Raw genomic sequence first — 17,432 nt, forward strand, 5'->3', positions numbered from 1 at the left:
GGTGGCGCAGCGGTTGAGTGCTGGGTTGCGAGGCTGCCTGCAGCCTCTGCAGCGCCAGTTCGATCCCCAGCCACCGGCGAGGGTCCCACCAAAAAAAAAAAAAGAATTTTTTGAATTTGTGGAAAAGAGCGAAAAGCATATTTGACTCACTGGTTGTGGGCAGTCAGGCAGTGATTCTAGAATGAATGAAATCCTTTACTCCCCATCAACATTTCAGTCCTGGATTTAAGGGCTCTCTATTTTAGATACTCCATTCTTAATGTTCTTTAGAAATAGTTTTTCTGTACTTTAATTAACATATCTTGCCCTGTTCTGAATTACGAAGTTGTATCGTAGCATATTATACCTCCAGCATTCTCATGCTTCCTGGTGAAATACTCAAAAACGTAATGACTAAGGGGCCTCCCGGGTGGCACAGTGGTTGAGTGCTGGGCTGTGAGACTGCCCACAACCTCTGCAGCGCCCGTTCGTTCCCTGGCCGCCGGCGAGGGTCCCACAAAAAAAAAAGTAATGACTAAGATAGAGGAAATTATTTTTAGGTTTTTATTTTGATGCTGGAGGATATATTTTGTTGACTTGTAATAAGTAAACAAGTGTTCAGTAATCCTGATCTGTAGATCTGTTTTGGGGGGTTTTTTTTGTTTGTTTGTTTGTTTTTGTTTTAAGATTTATTTATTTATACAAGCACTGGGTACAGTCAGAAGCGCGGGAGGGTGAGAGAATTCACAAGAGTCAGAGCAGGGAGCAGAGCAGGCAGAAGGACCGAAGTACACTGCTGAGGGGAGCAGCAGGCGGCAGGAGAGGTCTGCACGCCATGTGGGACCCTCCTCCGGTGGCCGGGGAGCAGCCGGGGATCGAACCAGCGCTGCAGAGGCTGCGGGCAGCTTTGCAACCCAGCGCTCAACCGCTGCGCCACTGGGGAGGCCTGTAGATCTGTTTTTTGAATAGGAATACTAAGTATGGGTGAGGGTGGAGGGAAACTATTCACAAAGATTGATAATGACAGAATCTTTATAATATGAAAAAATTCAACTAACTTGACTTTTAGAAATCTGGAAATAATCAGAAATGTATATTTAAGGGTATTTATCCTATGTTGTTTATAATAGTAATGAGTTGAAGTCAACCTAAATATCTAACAATAGAGGATTCATCTGTCAAAGTTCTTAACTAGAAGCACAAAAAAAAAAAAAAACCAGCTCTAGGTAGTAAGGGGATTTCCTGCAAGGTTTTGGGTGAGTGAGGGTTTAAAACCAGCCAAAAACATGTTCAAAATGTAGCATGAAGCTGGCCCAGGGAAACCATCACTACCACCACTGTTGGGCACCTGTTGCCTCACACTGCAAGTCCGGCTTCTAGAAACTAGACATAACTGTGGCGCTCTTGTGGTTCCTCATTATTTGAATCCCTAACTTCCCATTCAGAGTTTGGAGCACAGTTTGTCTGGTTGGTAGACCGAAATCACGTGGCTGCACCGGTGCTGCAGGGATGACTAGGGAAGGGGCCCTGGCATTTGGCAGCTCTACAGTGAGAAGCAGGCTCAGTCTCATAAGGTTAGGGATACTCTGATGCAGAAAACGAGTTCAGCTGCTAGGCAGCCAAAAAGAATTACATTATACTTGGTTAATGTCAATGTAAGAGAAAGAAAGCTGAACAGCATGTTAACAAAAAGCTATAAGGCCAAGTGAAAAAAGCAGCTGTCATTTTATTAAATACTTAATGCTGGTTATATGCTGATGAATGATTTTCTCTTCTTTTATCTAGAGATATTTTCCAGGTGTTTTCTTCAATTAGCATTTTTTGTTACATTTTTTAAATGTATAATGTCCAACTGATGAAGAATTTGTTGAGTTTTTAAAAGTTTTACTAAGTAACATGAAATCTGCCATCTTATCTATTTTGAAGCATTTAGTTCAAAATGGGCAGTCGTATTAGCTACAGGACACAGGTACACAGGTCAATCTGTGTTTTAGCATGTGTCAGAATTTCCTTTTGAAGATGAATAGTCCATTGTATCACTGTGATATTTTGCTTATCTATTCATCCATTGATACACGTGGGTTGCTTTCACTTTTGGCTATTGTGAATATTGCTGCTATAAATGTGGGTATAGTTTTTAAAACCCCGCTTTTAATTTCTGGGCATATACCTAGGGATAGAATAGTTAAATCATATGGTGATTCTAAGTTTAATATTTTTGAGAAACCTGCACACCGTGTACACCATTTTACACTCCTACCAACAGTGCACTGCAGTTCCAGTTTCTCCACATCCTTGTCAACACTTGATTTTTTTTTCTTATAGTAGCCATACTAAAGGGTGTGAAGTGGTGGCATGAACTACTTTCATATTATGTATTTACACACATATGTATTCATATGTGTAAATAAAGGACAGCAAACTAAAAATAAAAAAATTGGGAAATCAGAAGCCCAACCCTTTCTTTTTATATAAATGTCATTTAAGGAGTCTGACATACCTTAAAAGCAAGCTATAAATCACAGGCCCCTGTTACCAGGAATTCACATGGCTTCCTGACTTTGTTCTCTCTTGTGAGCATGTGTACTCATAAAGTATATTTTCCTGAAACTCATTTTACCAACTTTTGCTTCAAAGTTTAAGTTTGACTTTTTTGTTTTAGGCACCTTTCTTGGATGTCCTCAACACCATGATGGATACTACACTGCCTCTGACAGTAGAAGAATTAGAAGAATGGGGGAATCCTTCTTCTGATGAAAAACACAAGAACTACATAAAACGTTACTGTCCCTATCAAAATATTAAACCTCAGGTAGTGAAAATCTGTTTTGCTGTATTATTGTCAAGTGATAGAAAAGATAATCAGAATGATACTTACCTGGATTTAGTAGTACTTTAGATTGTTTCTGCTTAGAAAACCCAAATGCCTTTAAGCACCACCTCTCCTCATACTCCTTTTGCGTTTCATTTTAGTGGCTCACCATGGTAGGCCCTTATAAGGCCATGGTCTCTCTAGTCAAAAAAAGAGTATTTCAGGTAGTAAGCAGTCTAGTACTCTGATGCTATAGCTCTCTCAAGAATATCAAATGAGAAAAAACATCTAGCACCTAGCAGAAAAAATGTCAGGCAGTTGTTTTTTGTCACCTGTAAGGCGGAAAGTGACAATAAGGAATAATATAAATTCTTTGTATATCTGTTGTCTTACAGCATTATCCTTCGATTCACATCACAGCTTATGAAAATGATGAACGTGTACCTCTAAAAGGAATTGTGAACTATACTGACAAACTCAAGGAAGCCGTCGCGGAACATGCTAAGGATGCTGGTGAAGGTATAAAACCATCTAGAAGCAGGGAATTAGCTAAGTGGACTAGTACCTTCAGCATACAGCTCAGTGTAACATTTTATGCTTCCGACCAACCACATGCCTGTAATTTAGGGCAATTGTTTTTTTCACCCATGTTGACAGCCCACTTGAAGGATGTATAATAATTATAGCTTCCTCACCTCTCTTAAATGAGAGTATTATCCTAAACCTCTGAATTATATACTGTGTTGTAAACCAATGTTACCTCCATTTTAAAAAAAAAGACAATATTAAGATAAGGTAGGCCAGGGGACCTTCCTGGTGGCCTAGGGGTTAAGTCTCAGTGCTAGAACCACTATAGCCTAAAATCGATCCCCAACCAGGGAGCTAACCCACATGGTGCAGCAGACCTCTCTTGTCTTGCCCACCACTCCCCTCAGCAGTGTATTTCAGTAGATCCACCTGTTCTGCTCCCCACTTTCACAGGTGAAGCCTCAGCCCTGCACCTCTGGCATGTACCCCCTGCTCTGCTATGTAAAAATAAATAATCTTAAAAAAAAATAATAAAAAATAAGGTAGGCCAGACAGAAAAAGTAAATTGAAAAATCAAATATGCCTTGGAGATGTATTATGATACAATCATTCATTTATTTAGCAATATTAATCAAGCCATTATTCTTGGGACTCTCTAACAGATTTTGATGTTTTTGTTCTGGAACTTCAGTGCCCAAATTATCTGATTTAATTTTCTCAAGATCTTTCAGTTTCATTAGCCAAGAACTCTTACCTTTTTTCCTCGCCCTGACATGCCAAGGCCTTCTGGGCTCATGGGTGGGAGGGACCCACATCCAAGCTTTGTAATCAGTTCCTTGTCTCATTCTCACCCAGCGCTGTAGTTAGTGTTTCCAGGTCACAAGACTACCGGGTTCCACAGGCCCAAATGGCTCCCTGGTATGTCACCACCTTTTTCGCTTGGCCCTACAGACTTCCATGCAACTTCCTTATTTCTGGCCCTCCTCCTGCTTTCCCTATCTCAGAAATTTATCTTCTACTGCTTGCCCCAGGCACTCTCTTTGATGGTGGCGGTGGTTTTTGCCTATATTTTAACAAAGTGGAAGGAGAGGGGAGAAGTGGGTCTCAATTAGCCAAAAGCCTTCTGATGGTTTCATATGTTAACTCTTTCAGGCTATCAGGCCCCCAATATTGTTTTAGATGTTCAGCCTGGAGGCAATCATGTAATTGAGGATTCTCACAAAAAGGTACGTATCAAGCCTCTCTCAGGCAACAGATCCCCAGGCAGAGAAGTGTAGTGCTCCACGCTCCATGTTTCAGTGGTTGCGATAGGATTTATGACAGCTACTTCCCAGCACAGGATTTATGACAGCTATTTCCCAGCGGCAGGTCTGAGGCTGAGACCCAACGGGGGTGGGAGGAACACTGAGTCAGTTGAGAGAAAAGGCTCTCTGTACTTGAAAATTGAGCTTTGTTACAGAAAGTAATTGAAAATTTTTGGGAACCTTCTGCCTGTCCCAAATAAAAGTTCCCTTGCCACAATGGCTGACTTCACAGTTAAGATTGATAGGCAAAGAGAGACAGAAACATTGGGCTTTTACCACAAAGGCCTTCTGTCTAAAATTTTTTTTTAACATGTTTCTTTTAGATTACAGCCCAAATTAAATTCCTGTATGAGGAACTTGGACTTGACAGCACCAGTGTTTTCGAGAATCTTAAGAAATATTTAAAATTCTGAAATGCTGCATTCAAGAGGAATTAGAAATACACCGAAATATTTCAGTTTTTTGTCCAGTTGAGTTAGCAAAAGTGAGATTTTTTTTGAGGTCGGTAAATAATTTTTTTAAATCTGCTTCTCTATTCATCCATCTAGAGTTTGTGTGGAGTGGGTCTCACCTGCTTATACTGTTCTCTGCTTTGATGCATATGTCCCTGAACATTTCAAATCATGCTCCTTGGGAGGATGTGGAGTAGGGGGTGAGGAGGATGTGGAAAAGGATTGGTGACAGCTGACTCGCCCCCTACCCCATTGTTTTTGTCTGTTTTACTTAGATTTCTTTTGAACAGTTTACAAATCAAAGTCCTGCTTCTTGGCTAGTAAACATTTTTGACACTTTTACTGAAGTGTCAAAATAAGTGATCTTCCATTTTATGCATTTTATGGAAAAAAGAACATTCTTCACGTTAAAATCCATCCAACTAACCTGGGTCCTAAGGCATTCTGCTCATCTCTTATTGATGCTATCTCAAAAAAGTTACAAGTTCTTCCAGGTAATAATTTTCTGTTGAAGATTTTAATATTCTTTGTAAAAACATTTCCGAACCTTACCTAAAGCAGTTACATTCAAGCTACAGAAACATCTAAGAATGACTATTCATAAAGTTTACCCAGCAGCATGTTACACATGAAGTTACTGCAAATGCCTGTAATAGGAGAGGACTCCAGTGTCTTCATCTTTTTTGTAGAGGTGCCTAACACGAGCTGTACAGTATGTTGAACACACTGGAATAGCATGCCCAATTGGAAACAAAACATCTGTCTCTGAAAGCCGTTTGGCCATGAAGGGGGTTCTTCGTCTTGTATTCAAGAATGAGTCCCTCTCCCTTGTTCAGTTTGACGGCAGGCGTCTCAACTACAGTGCCTTTGTGGTCAGGATTGGTACTTAATCTTATCTTCACTTGCGTGGGAATATTTGAAATAATTTCCTTTAGATTTAACAGTGAATATTCTCCAAAATTCAGAACCACAAGAAAGACTGTGTCTATGCCATCGAACTCTCTCGTGTACATGACAGAGTCATAGTCATTCCTCAAGTAGCAAAACCAGCCCCTGTTAAGGAGTAGCTCATTAGCACGAAGCAAACTCAATTCTTGATATAAATTCAGTGCTGATGTGGACTGACTCTTTTGTACCTATTTAAAGAAAAAAAAATATCAACATAAATGTTAGCGTCTAAAAGATTTTTTATTATTTTTAGTATCAAATAAAGAATTATTTGAAAAAACACTTACTTCAGTTTTACCCCTTAAGATGATTACCAGATTGTTAGGAAGTAAATTATCTAATAAGTAGATAAGAACAGTCTAGCTGCTGATAGGAATGACAAGGGCTGGCCTTCACCTTATCTGGGAGTCACTGCCTTTGCTGCTAGGCTGCCTTTGGCCAGAGCCGGTATGAAGACCACATCTGACTCCACTCTAGGAATCCCGAAACAAATGTCCCCACCTAAGTGACTGGATATTTAACTTACTTAAATAAAGTCCTTTTATGCTATATGGTAACTGGCCAAAAAGCAGCCACCTTGGCAATGACTCCAAAAAGTGGTGAGTTGGGCCTTTTCTGTTCTCTGTCATAGAATAATGCATGGGTTACTGTAACTTCAGCAGTCATGTAATTCTTGCATAGCTAATGAACAAGTTACCAAAAAAAGATGCAAAGCAAAACTCTACCTAACGAGAAAGTTAGAAATTGTATTTTCCTTTACCTCCCATTAAAAGAGATTTGGGTTTATAGTACAGCTATATAAAAACAATGTATTTTTTCTGTTTTTTTTCTTTTAACATTTTAAGCATCTTCCACTGTTATTTTATGTCATTTTCATAAATGTCATTTTGATGGCAGAATAATATTCTATTAAATTGTAAGACTATAATTAACCATTTCCTTTTATTTCAACATTCAAGTTTCTAATGTTTTATATATTTTAAGTGCCCCTCCCTGCCCCATGTCTGGATTATTTATTTAGGACAAGCGATTAGGAAGAGAATTACTATGTCAAAGAGTATGGACATTTGATGTTAATGCCAAATTCTTCATAAGAGCTGTTGCCAAATCAGTGGTAATGGTCACTCCTTGTGCTCCAGCCAGCCGTGTTGACTGCAGTGGTGCTTGTGTCGTCGTGGTCGTCGTCCACTTGGGGCAGATGGCTAATGTGTGGTCTTTAGTGAATAGCTAATGAATGTTTGATAAAATGTTTATTCTCTGTTTATCAGGTGCAAAGGTATTTATGGTACATGTATATGGTATATGTATGACTTGTCAAATTACTATTAATATTTTCCGTAGCCTTAGATAATGCATGAAAAAAGCACATAGTTCAGTGCCACACATATAAGTGCCCAATAAGTGTTAACTATTAGTTTTGTCTACTTGATTTACCACTTTCTAGAAGTATGTTGGTGTGTCTCTGTAATTGTGGATTTGTCAGTTACTCTTTGCATTTCTCAGAGTACTTGTTTTATATATTTTGAAGCTATGATAGATGCATAGATTCATGATTTGTGGTGGAATGTTCTTTTACCAATTTTGAAAATTGCCCGTCTCATAATGCTTTTCATATTGAATTCTATTTTGTCTGCTATTAAATATTTCCACACCTTCTTTTTGTAATAGAATTTTTAAATAGGGTATGTGTGCACACAGTATAAGATTCACTACAAGAATATGTAAAATGGAAAGGATATCTCCTACACCATCCCCTACTTTCCCAGTCCTCTCAGAGATAGTTACTGTGATTGTTTTCTTTCATTTTTATGTGTCCCAGGAAGTGATGCACTCTGTGACTAAGCAAACAAGTCAATACTTTCCTTTTTTCTATACAGAAGGGAAATGTCCTCATTTTGTAGCCGTATTTTCTAATTCAGTACATGTTAGAGATGTTCTCCTGTCAGTGCACACTGAACGCCTTCATTCTTTTTAAAAGCTGCACATTACCGGGCCTTGTATGGATTAACAGTATAATTGATTCAACTGGTTTGCTTTTGGTAAAATATTTAAATCATTTCCAGAGTCTTCTATTAAAAACCATGTTCCAATAGAGATCCTTGAATATAATTTTCTTTTTCCATTTATATTCATTCTTTATTCATTTGTTTTCTAAAAATTTATCTCATCTGTATGTAGAAATTGAATATCATTTTCTAAAATGATATTCGGTAATAAATACGGTAATAAAATTACTAGGTCAAAAGGTATATGCATGTTTTGATGGCTATACAGATGGCAAGCTTTCTTTTTATTAGCATTTGCCTGTGGTATCTTTAATTCTTTGTGTCCTTTCATTTTTGCTATATGTCTTATGTCAAATTTTTTGTCTAATCTGAGTTTTATCTTTCAATAGGAGAATTTAACCCATTTATATTTGTGATTATTATGTTTGGACATAAAGCTTTATTTTATCATTTATTTAAACTTATTTTGTTTTCTTCCTTTTTAACTTTTTATTGGATTGATTGGTTTCCTTCCTAGTTTTTTCTTTCCAGCATTCTTTGAAAATTAGGCGTTTATCTCTCTTCTTCTAATGGTTGCCCTTAAAAATGTAATAGTCATTTAAAATATATTTTTCTCACATAGAGAGCAGTACTGTCCAATAGAACTTTCTGCAGTGCTAGCAATGTTCTGTGTCTACACTTACTAATATGGTAGCTACTAACTCTTGAGCAATTGAAATGTTGATAGTGTGGCACAGGAGCTTAATTTTTAATGCTATTTAATTTTAATGGTCAAAGTGGTTATTAGCTGGATAGCTCAATTCTAGAGCAAGCTACTGTCCTTCCATTCCCCATGTAAGACAAGTGTTTGGCCTGTCAGCTCTCCACACACATTCTCCCTGCTACAGATCCCATATAGAAATGATTGACTAAATTTTTGTTCCAGAACATACTAATTGGAACTTAGTGTGTGTCATGGTGTATTTTGATAATCTTATTTTATATTATGTGTGGAAAAAAATCTGTTTTGTTGATTCCTTTTCTCACTTTTTTTATACATGTATTCCTTTTAGATTCATGTTTACCTTTGCTAATTATTCTTTCAGACATTGGCTATACATGGTAAAATTTGCTTCCTTGCTTTTCCATCTCTATTTTGTGTTTGAATCTTACTTTGAATGGATAGAGGATTCTAGAGGTTTAGCATTAAGTTTCCATTATAACTTTGAAGATAAAAGTTCTGATATGTTCTAGTGTCCATTTGAGAAATCTGATGCTATTTTTGAGTTTGATTTCTTCCTATATATTTTTAGGGTTTTCTCTTTATTCTTGCCAATCTAGAGAAGATGAATCCATTATCTCTGGGTTTCCTTTGCTTATCTGTTTGTTTCCAGTCTATGTTCTCTTTTAGAATTCCTTTTTGTTGTGTGTTAGTTTCTAGATCTGTCTTCTGCACATCAAAATTTTTCTCTTGCACTGATAACATCTTTGCCTTTTTACAGTGCATTCTAGGACAAATCCCGAAGATCAGTTTTCCAGTACACCAATCAGATCTTCTGTGTATGTCATGGTATAAGATACCTAATTACTTTAAAGGATGTCAAGGGGCTCCATAGCACAGCAGTCTATGGGAGACGGGGGTGTTTATTCTAATATTGGGGTCTTACGTTTGCCATATTTTCTGTGCTTTCTACAATGTTCTGCTAGGAATGGTATCTCTCGTTCCTGGTCTTACTTTTTATCAAATGTAGTGTGACTCTTAGTGGCCTGTTTGCTTTGGCAATCTTGTCCTCCCAGTTTGCCTGTCTTTGGTTGCCAGCCTGTAATAACTGTGAGAAGCTAATCTGGATGTAGCTCTTTGGGGTAGAAGGGTTTCTTTTACAACTGATTAGTGATAAGCTCCCTAGAATACTGCCTCCTTTTCTATACAAAAGGGAATAAAAGTGTTTTATTTGTGAGCTAAGGAATAAAAGTCATATCTGAGCACATTCTGCCATGAATTACCCAGAGCACATCGCTAGAATTAGATCTTCTCTTACTTCTGCTGTGCTTGTAGAAGTTTGACACTATTTCAAGTGTTGCTTTATTCATCCAACACAAACAGAGCACCAAGTAGCCCTTGATTTGTTTTCTTTTACTTAGGGAAATTCTGGTACAGCCAGTGACTGTAGGTTGGGAATATTCCCAAGTGCTCATACCTGTATTTATTAAAGCCATTTTCTCCTGTATATTTTAGACAATAATGTCTATGTACTTCTTTCTCTATAATCTTCATGTTATTTTCAATCCTTTAGAAGTTACTAAAATTCTCACCTGTTTCTAGGGCTTTTATCACTATATTTTATTAAAATGGCATCACCTGAAACTTTTGATTATGACTCTGCATCCCTCCAAGCCTCACTTATGACCACTTTTTAAAGACCTGACTAATATGATAGAAAAAAATGTTTTCATTTGCATTTACACTTTTCCATCTTTGCTGGCATACAATATTAAGTAGCCTTTCTAAAAGATTGAACTCAAATTGGTCTATAAGAGTATTTTAGACATAATAAAAACCAATAGATGCACTTAATCTAGAATACAAATGCTAAAAAATATATATATATAGTTTGTGTGGTTTTCGGAACTTACAAATACATAAAACAAAGCTTATATTATCCTGAAATTCCCCATGGCTTACAGTAGAGAGTTGTAGAAACAGGAGAACTTACATGAAGTTTGATATCAGAATGATATGGGGACTTTTCAAAATAATAATAGAACGTGATAAAGAGATGCTATAAATGTTCTAAATACCCTCACATGGAACCAATAATTTCTCTTCCCCTAAAGTTGTTTTTATTGTGTTTTCCAGTGAGATTTTCATTAGTGCTTGATTGTGAAATCTCCTTTTACTCACCTGAAGCCAGTTCATATTTTTCTAGTCTAAAGAAATGTACTTACCACTTTACTAGAACGTATGCATTCCTGTTTAGGAAATCTATTTGCTTAAATTGGCAAACTTGATCAAACTTGATCATTTGCTTAAATTGGCAAACTTGAGGACAGAAAATGACACAGGCAAATGCCAAAGGGTGTGCTTTTCCAAAACGACTACTTTTAGGGATTATTCTTGTTTCTTCAAGTCAGCAGTCTTGCTCTCAAGTGCACATTGCCCTAGATTGGTGGATTCATCTTCCTTCCTTTTGAGGAAGGAGAGGAGGAAGTGTTGAACTTGTTTTAAAAAACCTCCATAGCGCAAAGGTCTTCAAGTCATTTCATTGAAATGCTGTATATTCGGGATACTCCAGAAATACTTCATTTCTACATCAGTTGTGTTTTCACAAAAACATGACTTGCAAACCCCCTACAATGGTAAACTGCAGGAGAAGACTAGGTGACTGATTCAAACAGCATCAGTTAAGGTTTTAGATATACTCTGGGTAAGTATATGTTGTCACACAGAGATTCACTTCCTATTTCTGGAATCAGCATAAAGTTGCCATGGATACTTACATCAACATTCACAGTGTGGTAATCTGAAGTGGGGGTAACCAGGTGTGATTGCCTTCAGAAAAGCCAGCATTTGAACTGTTGTCCCACTGCATCGGTGACTTTGAAAAAAGTGTATTCTATGTCAAAAAGACATAAGGAGAAAACAATGGTTTGGTTATTACAAAAAAAATGTACTTTGGTTATGACTTACTTCATAAATATTTAGTTCCCTATATTTCTTAGCCACTACTTGCATTCGTTCACATTCATAATAAAAAGGCGTTAACATTTAGTACATAAACCAGTTAAACATTTTTAACTGGGAAAGTTAATGACATCTTGAGTTTGAAGAGACTGTATCATAATTGAACTTTGACATATGGAATCTTTGCTGCTTTCCCCTAGAAATGAGTAATGGAAGCAGACAAAACTAAACCAAACAAACCCTAGAAATCTGACTGTAAAACTGAGGCTACCATTGGGGAAGGTTGGGGGCCAGGGACAAAAAGCAGGGCAGGCCCAATGGACTGTGGTAGAGGACGCTGGGTGCTTTGGTAGTGGGTGTGGTACAGCAACGTGCATCTGAAGAAGTGTGCACCTGTACCTGAGTCATATGAAGTGTTATAAACCAATATTACCCAATAAAAACACAATGTAATAGGGCCTCCCCTGGTGGCGCAGCGGTTGAGCGCTGGGTTGCGAAGCTGCCCACGGCCTCTGCAGCACCAGTTAGATCCTGGGCACCCCCCCACAATGTAATAAAAAGGCTAAAAGAACTGGAAAACAACAACAAAAATGAGTAATGTAGGTTTTAAAAATGTGCCTCTGGGCCTCCCTGGTGGCGCAGCGGTTGAGCGCGGGGTTGCCAAGCTGCCCGCAGCCTTGCAGCGCCGGTTCGATCCCCGGCTGCTCCCCGGCCACCAGAGGAGGGTCCCACATGGCACGCAGACCTCTCCTGCCGCCCGCTGCTCCCCTCAGCAGTGTACTTCGGTCGTTCTGCCTGCTCTGCTCCCCGCTCTGGCTCTGGTGGATTCTCTCACCCTCCCGCGCTTCTGACTGTACCCAGTGCATGTATAAATAAATAAATAAATCTTTAAAAAAAAAATAAAAATGTGCCTCTAGCAGTTCATTCTATGATGCAGGGATGCTGAATTCAAATAGGCAGCCACATTCAAGTGAGCCTAGTCTATCCTGCATCCAGCCTGGTGACTGCACATGAGTATACACACAAATTTAGGAACTAAAACAGGCAGTTTCGCTTTAACCAGTTGTTAGATTAAATGTTACACAATGGAAAATTACCCTTACTAGTTAAAAGTGCTACAACTTTCTTTTGCCCAGTGACGGAATTGTGAGATCCATAGCCTCAAACTAAAACCAAGTCTGAAACTGTGTTACATTTATTAACATAAAAGAAGAATCTGCTACAGCCAAGGGTGAGCTAGCAGTACAGGCAAGCACTGTAAAGTTCCTAACTCCATGTTTCAGGTAGAGGATGAGGAACAATATTTCAAACTCAAAAGTAGGATCTCAGGTTTTCATATCCCTAAGAATCATCTGTAAAACATGTAAAATGCAGGTCCCTAGCCTCTACGCAAGGAAATATGTTGTGTGGCTCAGCAAGCAGCATTTCTAACAAGCACCCCAAGCAAGGCCAAGAATTCTTACTAACAGAAAGGAAAGCAAAATAATCATGCATTTCAGCAGCAGAATAGAAATATTAAATTCTCTGATAAGGCAAAAATGAGCACTTGGTATGGTGCATGGTTAAATTACATTGACTTACACCATCATAGCTTTCGTTGAGCTTTATGGGTTCGATATTTCCCATTCCTATTTCTTCCCCATAGTAAGTTATGGGAGTTCCAGGGAGTGTGAAGAGAAGCATGTTCATGATGTTGACATAGTCTTTCCCCAAACGAGAAGTCAGCCGGGTACTGTCTGGTCCGCCAATCTGAAAGGAAGATACCTTGAAGAATATAGTTCTACACATGATTTTCTAGAAGACTTACTTTGCTTCACAAAAGGTACACCAGGGCCCCGCGGTGGCGCATTGGTTGAGCGCTGGGTTGCGAGGCTGCCCGCAGCCTCTGCAGCACCAGTTCAATCCCCGGCTGCTCCCCGGCCACCAGAGGAGGGTCCCACATGGCACACAGACCTCTCCTGCCGCCCGCTGCTCCCCTCAGCAGTGTACTTCGGTCCTTCTGCCTGCTCTGCTCCCCGCTCTGGCTCTGGTGAATTCTCTCACCCTCCCGTGCTTCTGACTATACCCAGTGCTTGTATAAATAAATAAATAAAAATAAATCTTAAAAAAAAAAAAGGTACACCAGGCATAAAAGCAAGGCAGCCCTGGGTACCAATAAGCCTGGGCCTGAGTCCAACCCTGCTGCTTGCTGTGCAACTGACAGATTTACTGTCCTGCCCATTAGGATCACAATCTACTTCATAATGATACCACAAATAACAGAAAATTTATGAGCTTACACAATATTTTCACATGTTTGATTAAGAGAATAGTGACAGAAAAGGAAACAAATGTTTCCCACCGACAACAGGACAAGGGAACAAGGTGGAGGGGGCAGAGGTGAGAAACATTTTTGATGTGTCCCTTTCCTGTGTGCTTGCTTTGAACTATTCAAATTTTAAAAGATAAATCAAATTTATAAAGACATTTACATGGTCCAAAAGAAAATCTTGTAAACTATTTTCTATTTTTAGATACATCTGTGTTAAAAGCTCTAGTACATATTACACCATCTAGTCCTTGAGAATTTATTTAAATCATCTACTCTCCATATGCTACAACTCAGTGCTATCTGCATATGCTGAGCATAGCATGTTTAAAAAGTCCTTTCACATCTATGATCTGTCTTATTTCCCCCCCTTCTATTGTGCACTCATCTATTATCTCCATTTTATAAATGTTGGAACAATCTCTGTAAAGCTACATCATCTTTTCAAATCAGGGTATAAGCCTGAATGACTCTTTGAATTTGTGTCTGAGAAGGGGAATTTGGTTGTTACAACTCAATAAAGGGAAGGTTGATAATTGTTTTCTTTAAATTTACTAAATCTATAGTGGTCTTTTCAAGGACCTTTTTTTTTTTTCATGTATTTTTGGGGGCCAGTATTTTTATGGCCAGAAAATTAAGTCAAATTTTGCCTCCATTTATTCTTGTTATTGTATTGACAGCATCTGACAAGAAAATTCAGATTCCTCATGCCTTCTGTACATCCGTTACTTTCTTTTTCAGAACTGAAATCAAGAAATATTGCTACAGGTAACTGACAGCAAGGACAGAGAGGGCCTCTCACAGCCTAAGAGAGGTCCCAATCGCCTCTGATAATCTGATATTCAAAGTATTTGAAAAATCAAGTACCAAAACTACATTATACAATTTGTGAAATGAGGGAGGGCACTTCTGAAATAGTGGAAGAAGGACCTTCAAAAATCACCATGAAAGAGGAAAATGCAAGCAAAAATTGTAAAAACCAAGTTTCTCAGAACTCTGGAAATTAGAGACTTGTAACAATCCGAGGAGTATTTCTTCAAGAAAAACAACCAGATTTCACCAAGAAAAGCAAATATTGTATCATTTTTAACTTGCCCTAATTTCATGCCTCTCTCCTCAGGTCCACAATAGTTTTAAACCCAAGTCTTAACAAATACAGTAGTTGTGAAAAACAGCAGTTTTGTGGCAACTGGATGAGCAGAACACAGAGTTCACCAAGAGCTCCATGTCTAGAGAACTGTCACTGACCTTTCTAGCAGCCTGGTTTGGGTGTTTTTTTTTTTTCTTTATCTGATCTGACTCAGCTTACTCTGTGCAAATAGCACTATCCCCCATGGCATTTTCCAGAAGCAATCAGCAGCAATTGTTTAACAATGCATCTGCCTAGGGTGGTTATTAGCAGTTGGGCCTGAACACAAAACTTTTGTAAAGAGATAGGGATGAGATGACCATAAGGACATTAAGGGCTCTGACATATTCCTGGCATCTGGAAGGTGATGCCCATGTACAGGGCTGTGCAGAAGCCCGGGAAGACCTGAGGAGGCTGATGTATCACTTCTGATCAACCTTGAGACTCTGCAAACAGAAATTGAGACTAAAACAGAGTTGTAAACCATCTGTCAGAGTGTTGAAAACATGTGCACACACACACATAAGCCCTCAGCAAAGAATGGGAGATTTATAGGTTCGAGGCATTTACGAAATCTCAAATCATTAACTGAGTAAGCAGAGACTTCAGGGCTCACACACAGTAAAGAGCACAGATTTTATAGAACTAATCCAATAAAGTCACTAAAGAAACTACAACAATGAACACTGGAGAAGGGAGAATATAACTTCCAAAATTCCCATGTATACTTTAAAATAACCGGTTTTTAATAATAACAAAGAATACATGACATCTAAAGAAACAGTAAGTATATATACGCACATACTGGGGAAGATAAACAAGTCAATAGAAAATGTGACCAAGGAAACCCAGGCATCTTTGGACTTAACGGACAAAGTCATCTCTGTGTGTGTGTGTGTACATATATACACATATAGGTGTTCAAAGAAATGTTATATCTAAAGAGTTTAAAATATGAGAATATCTCATGCAATGATACAATCAATAAAGAAATTATTAAAAAGAACCAAATAGAAATTTCATCCTTGGTAAAATATAATAAAAGAAATGAAATATTCACTAGAGGGACTTTGTAGATTAAAATTGACAGAGGAACCAACAAACGAGAAAACAGAACAATTGAATTTAGGTAGTCTGAGAACAAGAAGAATGACAAGAGGGTCTCCCCGGTGGCGCAGTGGTAGAGCACCGGGTTGCGAAGCTGCCCGCAGCCTCTGCAGCGCCAGTTCGATCTCCAGTTGCTCCCTGGCCACCAGAGGAGGGTCCCGCATGGCGCGCAGACCTCTCCTGCCGCCCGCTGCTCCCCTCAGCAGTGTACTTCGGTCCTTCTGCCTGCTCTGCTCCCCGCTCTGGCTCTGGTGAATTCTCTCACCCTCCCGCGCTTCTGACTGTACCCAGTGCTTGTCTAAATAAATAAATAAATAAATATAAATAAATCTAAAAAAAAAAAAGTTCTTATTAAAAAAAAAGAAGAATGACAAGAACCTGGCCAGGAACAGAGGCAAACCTGACTCAATGAACAGTCACTAAATATAATAAAGGTGAAGGTCACTTAGAGACAGACATAACCCTCCTTTTAGAGATGACTATTGAACAAACACACCAAAACCAGATGAGCTGAGCTGGTCATGAAGACTTACCATCCAATTAGGCCATTTTCCTTCTGGCATATTTTCCATCCAGGATGTGATAACTTTAGACACATTGTTTCCAGGAGAGTCGACCATGCTGAGGTAACTGTTGATGGGAAAATCTGCTTCTTGGATAAAAGGCAACCCATAGTACATCATGGTCTTGTCAATGCTCTCTCCATAGGCTTCAGTCCCCATGAACCTGTAAGAGTTGGCAGGTGCAATGTCTTTAGGGTCTCTCAGAAGACTGAGAAAGTGCTATGTAGTTGCTTATATCTGCTTGACAAGATGCTGGTCACCTGGACAACCTCACTGAAATAAGCCCAAACACTTGGCTTATACTATGCCAAGTCTAAGAGTTTAGAAATGCATTTGGGGCCTCCCTGGTAGCGTAGCGGGTTGAGCGCAGCACTGTGAAGCTGTCTGCAGCCTCTTCAATGTGGGTTCAATTCCTGGCCAGCCAGGGAGATTCCCACATGGCGTGGCAGATTTCTCCTGTCTTGCCCGCTGCTCCCCTCAGCAGTGTATTTCAGTCTGTCTGCCTGTTCTGTTCCCCACTCTGTCTCTGGTGAATCCTCTCACCCTCCCGCACCTCTGGGCTGTACCCCAGTTCTTGTATAAATAAATAAATAAAAATCTTTAAAATAAATGGTTTAAAAAAAAGAAAGAAATGC

The 17,432-nt window shown here is 38.9% G+C and overlaps 2 protein-coding genes across 5 annotated transcripts in view; one reads left to right on the forward strand and one right to left on the reverse strand.

Annotated features, from left to right (window-relative positions):
* The window catches only part of PREPL (prolyl endopeptidase like), a 29,233-nt gene extending 24,126 nt beyond the window's left edge, over window positions 1-5,107 (forward strand). For all 4 annotated transcript variants that reach the window (XM_037528132.2, XM_054687771.1, XM_037528135.2 and 1 more), the window contains 4 exons: window positions 2,642-2,791; window positions 3,187-3,310; window positions 4,472-4,545; window positions 4,947-5,107. In XM_037528132.2, the coding sequence (XP_037384029.1) occupies window positions 2,642-2,791; window positions 3,187-3,310; window positions 4,472-4,545; window positions 4,947-5,036 (438 nt within the window). In that variant the 3' untranslated portion in view covers window positions 5,037-5,107. The remainder of the gene's footprint in view (window positions 1-2,641; window positions 2,792-3,186; window positions 3,311-4,471; window positions 4,546-4,946) is intronic.
* The window catches only part of SLC3A1 (solute carrier family 3 member 1), a 72,100-nt gene that overhangs the window by 31,829 nt on the left and 22,839 nt on the right, over window positions 1-17,432 (reverse strand). Inside the window, 6 exon segments of the mRNA XM_037528138.2 lie at window positions 2,858-2,991; window positions 4,074-6,211; window positions 11,507-11,538; window positions 11,541-11,622; window positions 13,272-13,439; window positions 16,768-16,960. Of these exon segments, the coding sequence (XP_037384035.1) occupies window positions 5,771-6,211; window positions 11,507-11,538; window positions 11,541-11,622; window positions 13,272-13,439; window positions 16,768-16,960 (916 nt within the window). The 3' untranslated portion in view covers window positions 2,858-2,991; window positions 4,074-5,770.

Source organism: Talpa occidentalis, unplaced genomic scaffold (assembly GCF_014898055.3).
Source record: "Talpa occidentalis isolate TD23 unplaced genomic scaffold, MPIMG_talOcc4v2.1 talOcc4.5, whole genome shotgun sequence".
Lineage (NCBI taxonomy): Eukaryota > Metazoa > Chordata > Mammalia > Eulipotyphla > Talpidae > Talpa > Talpa occidentalis.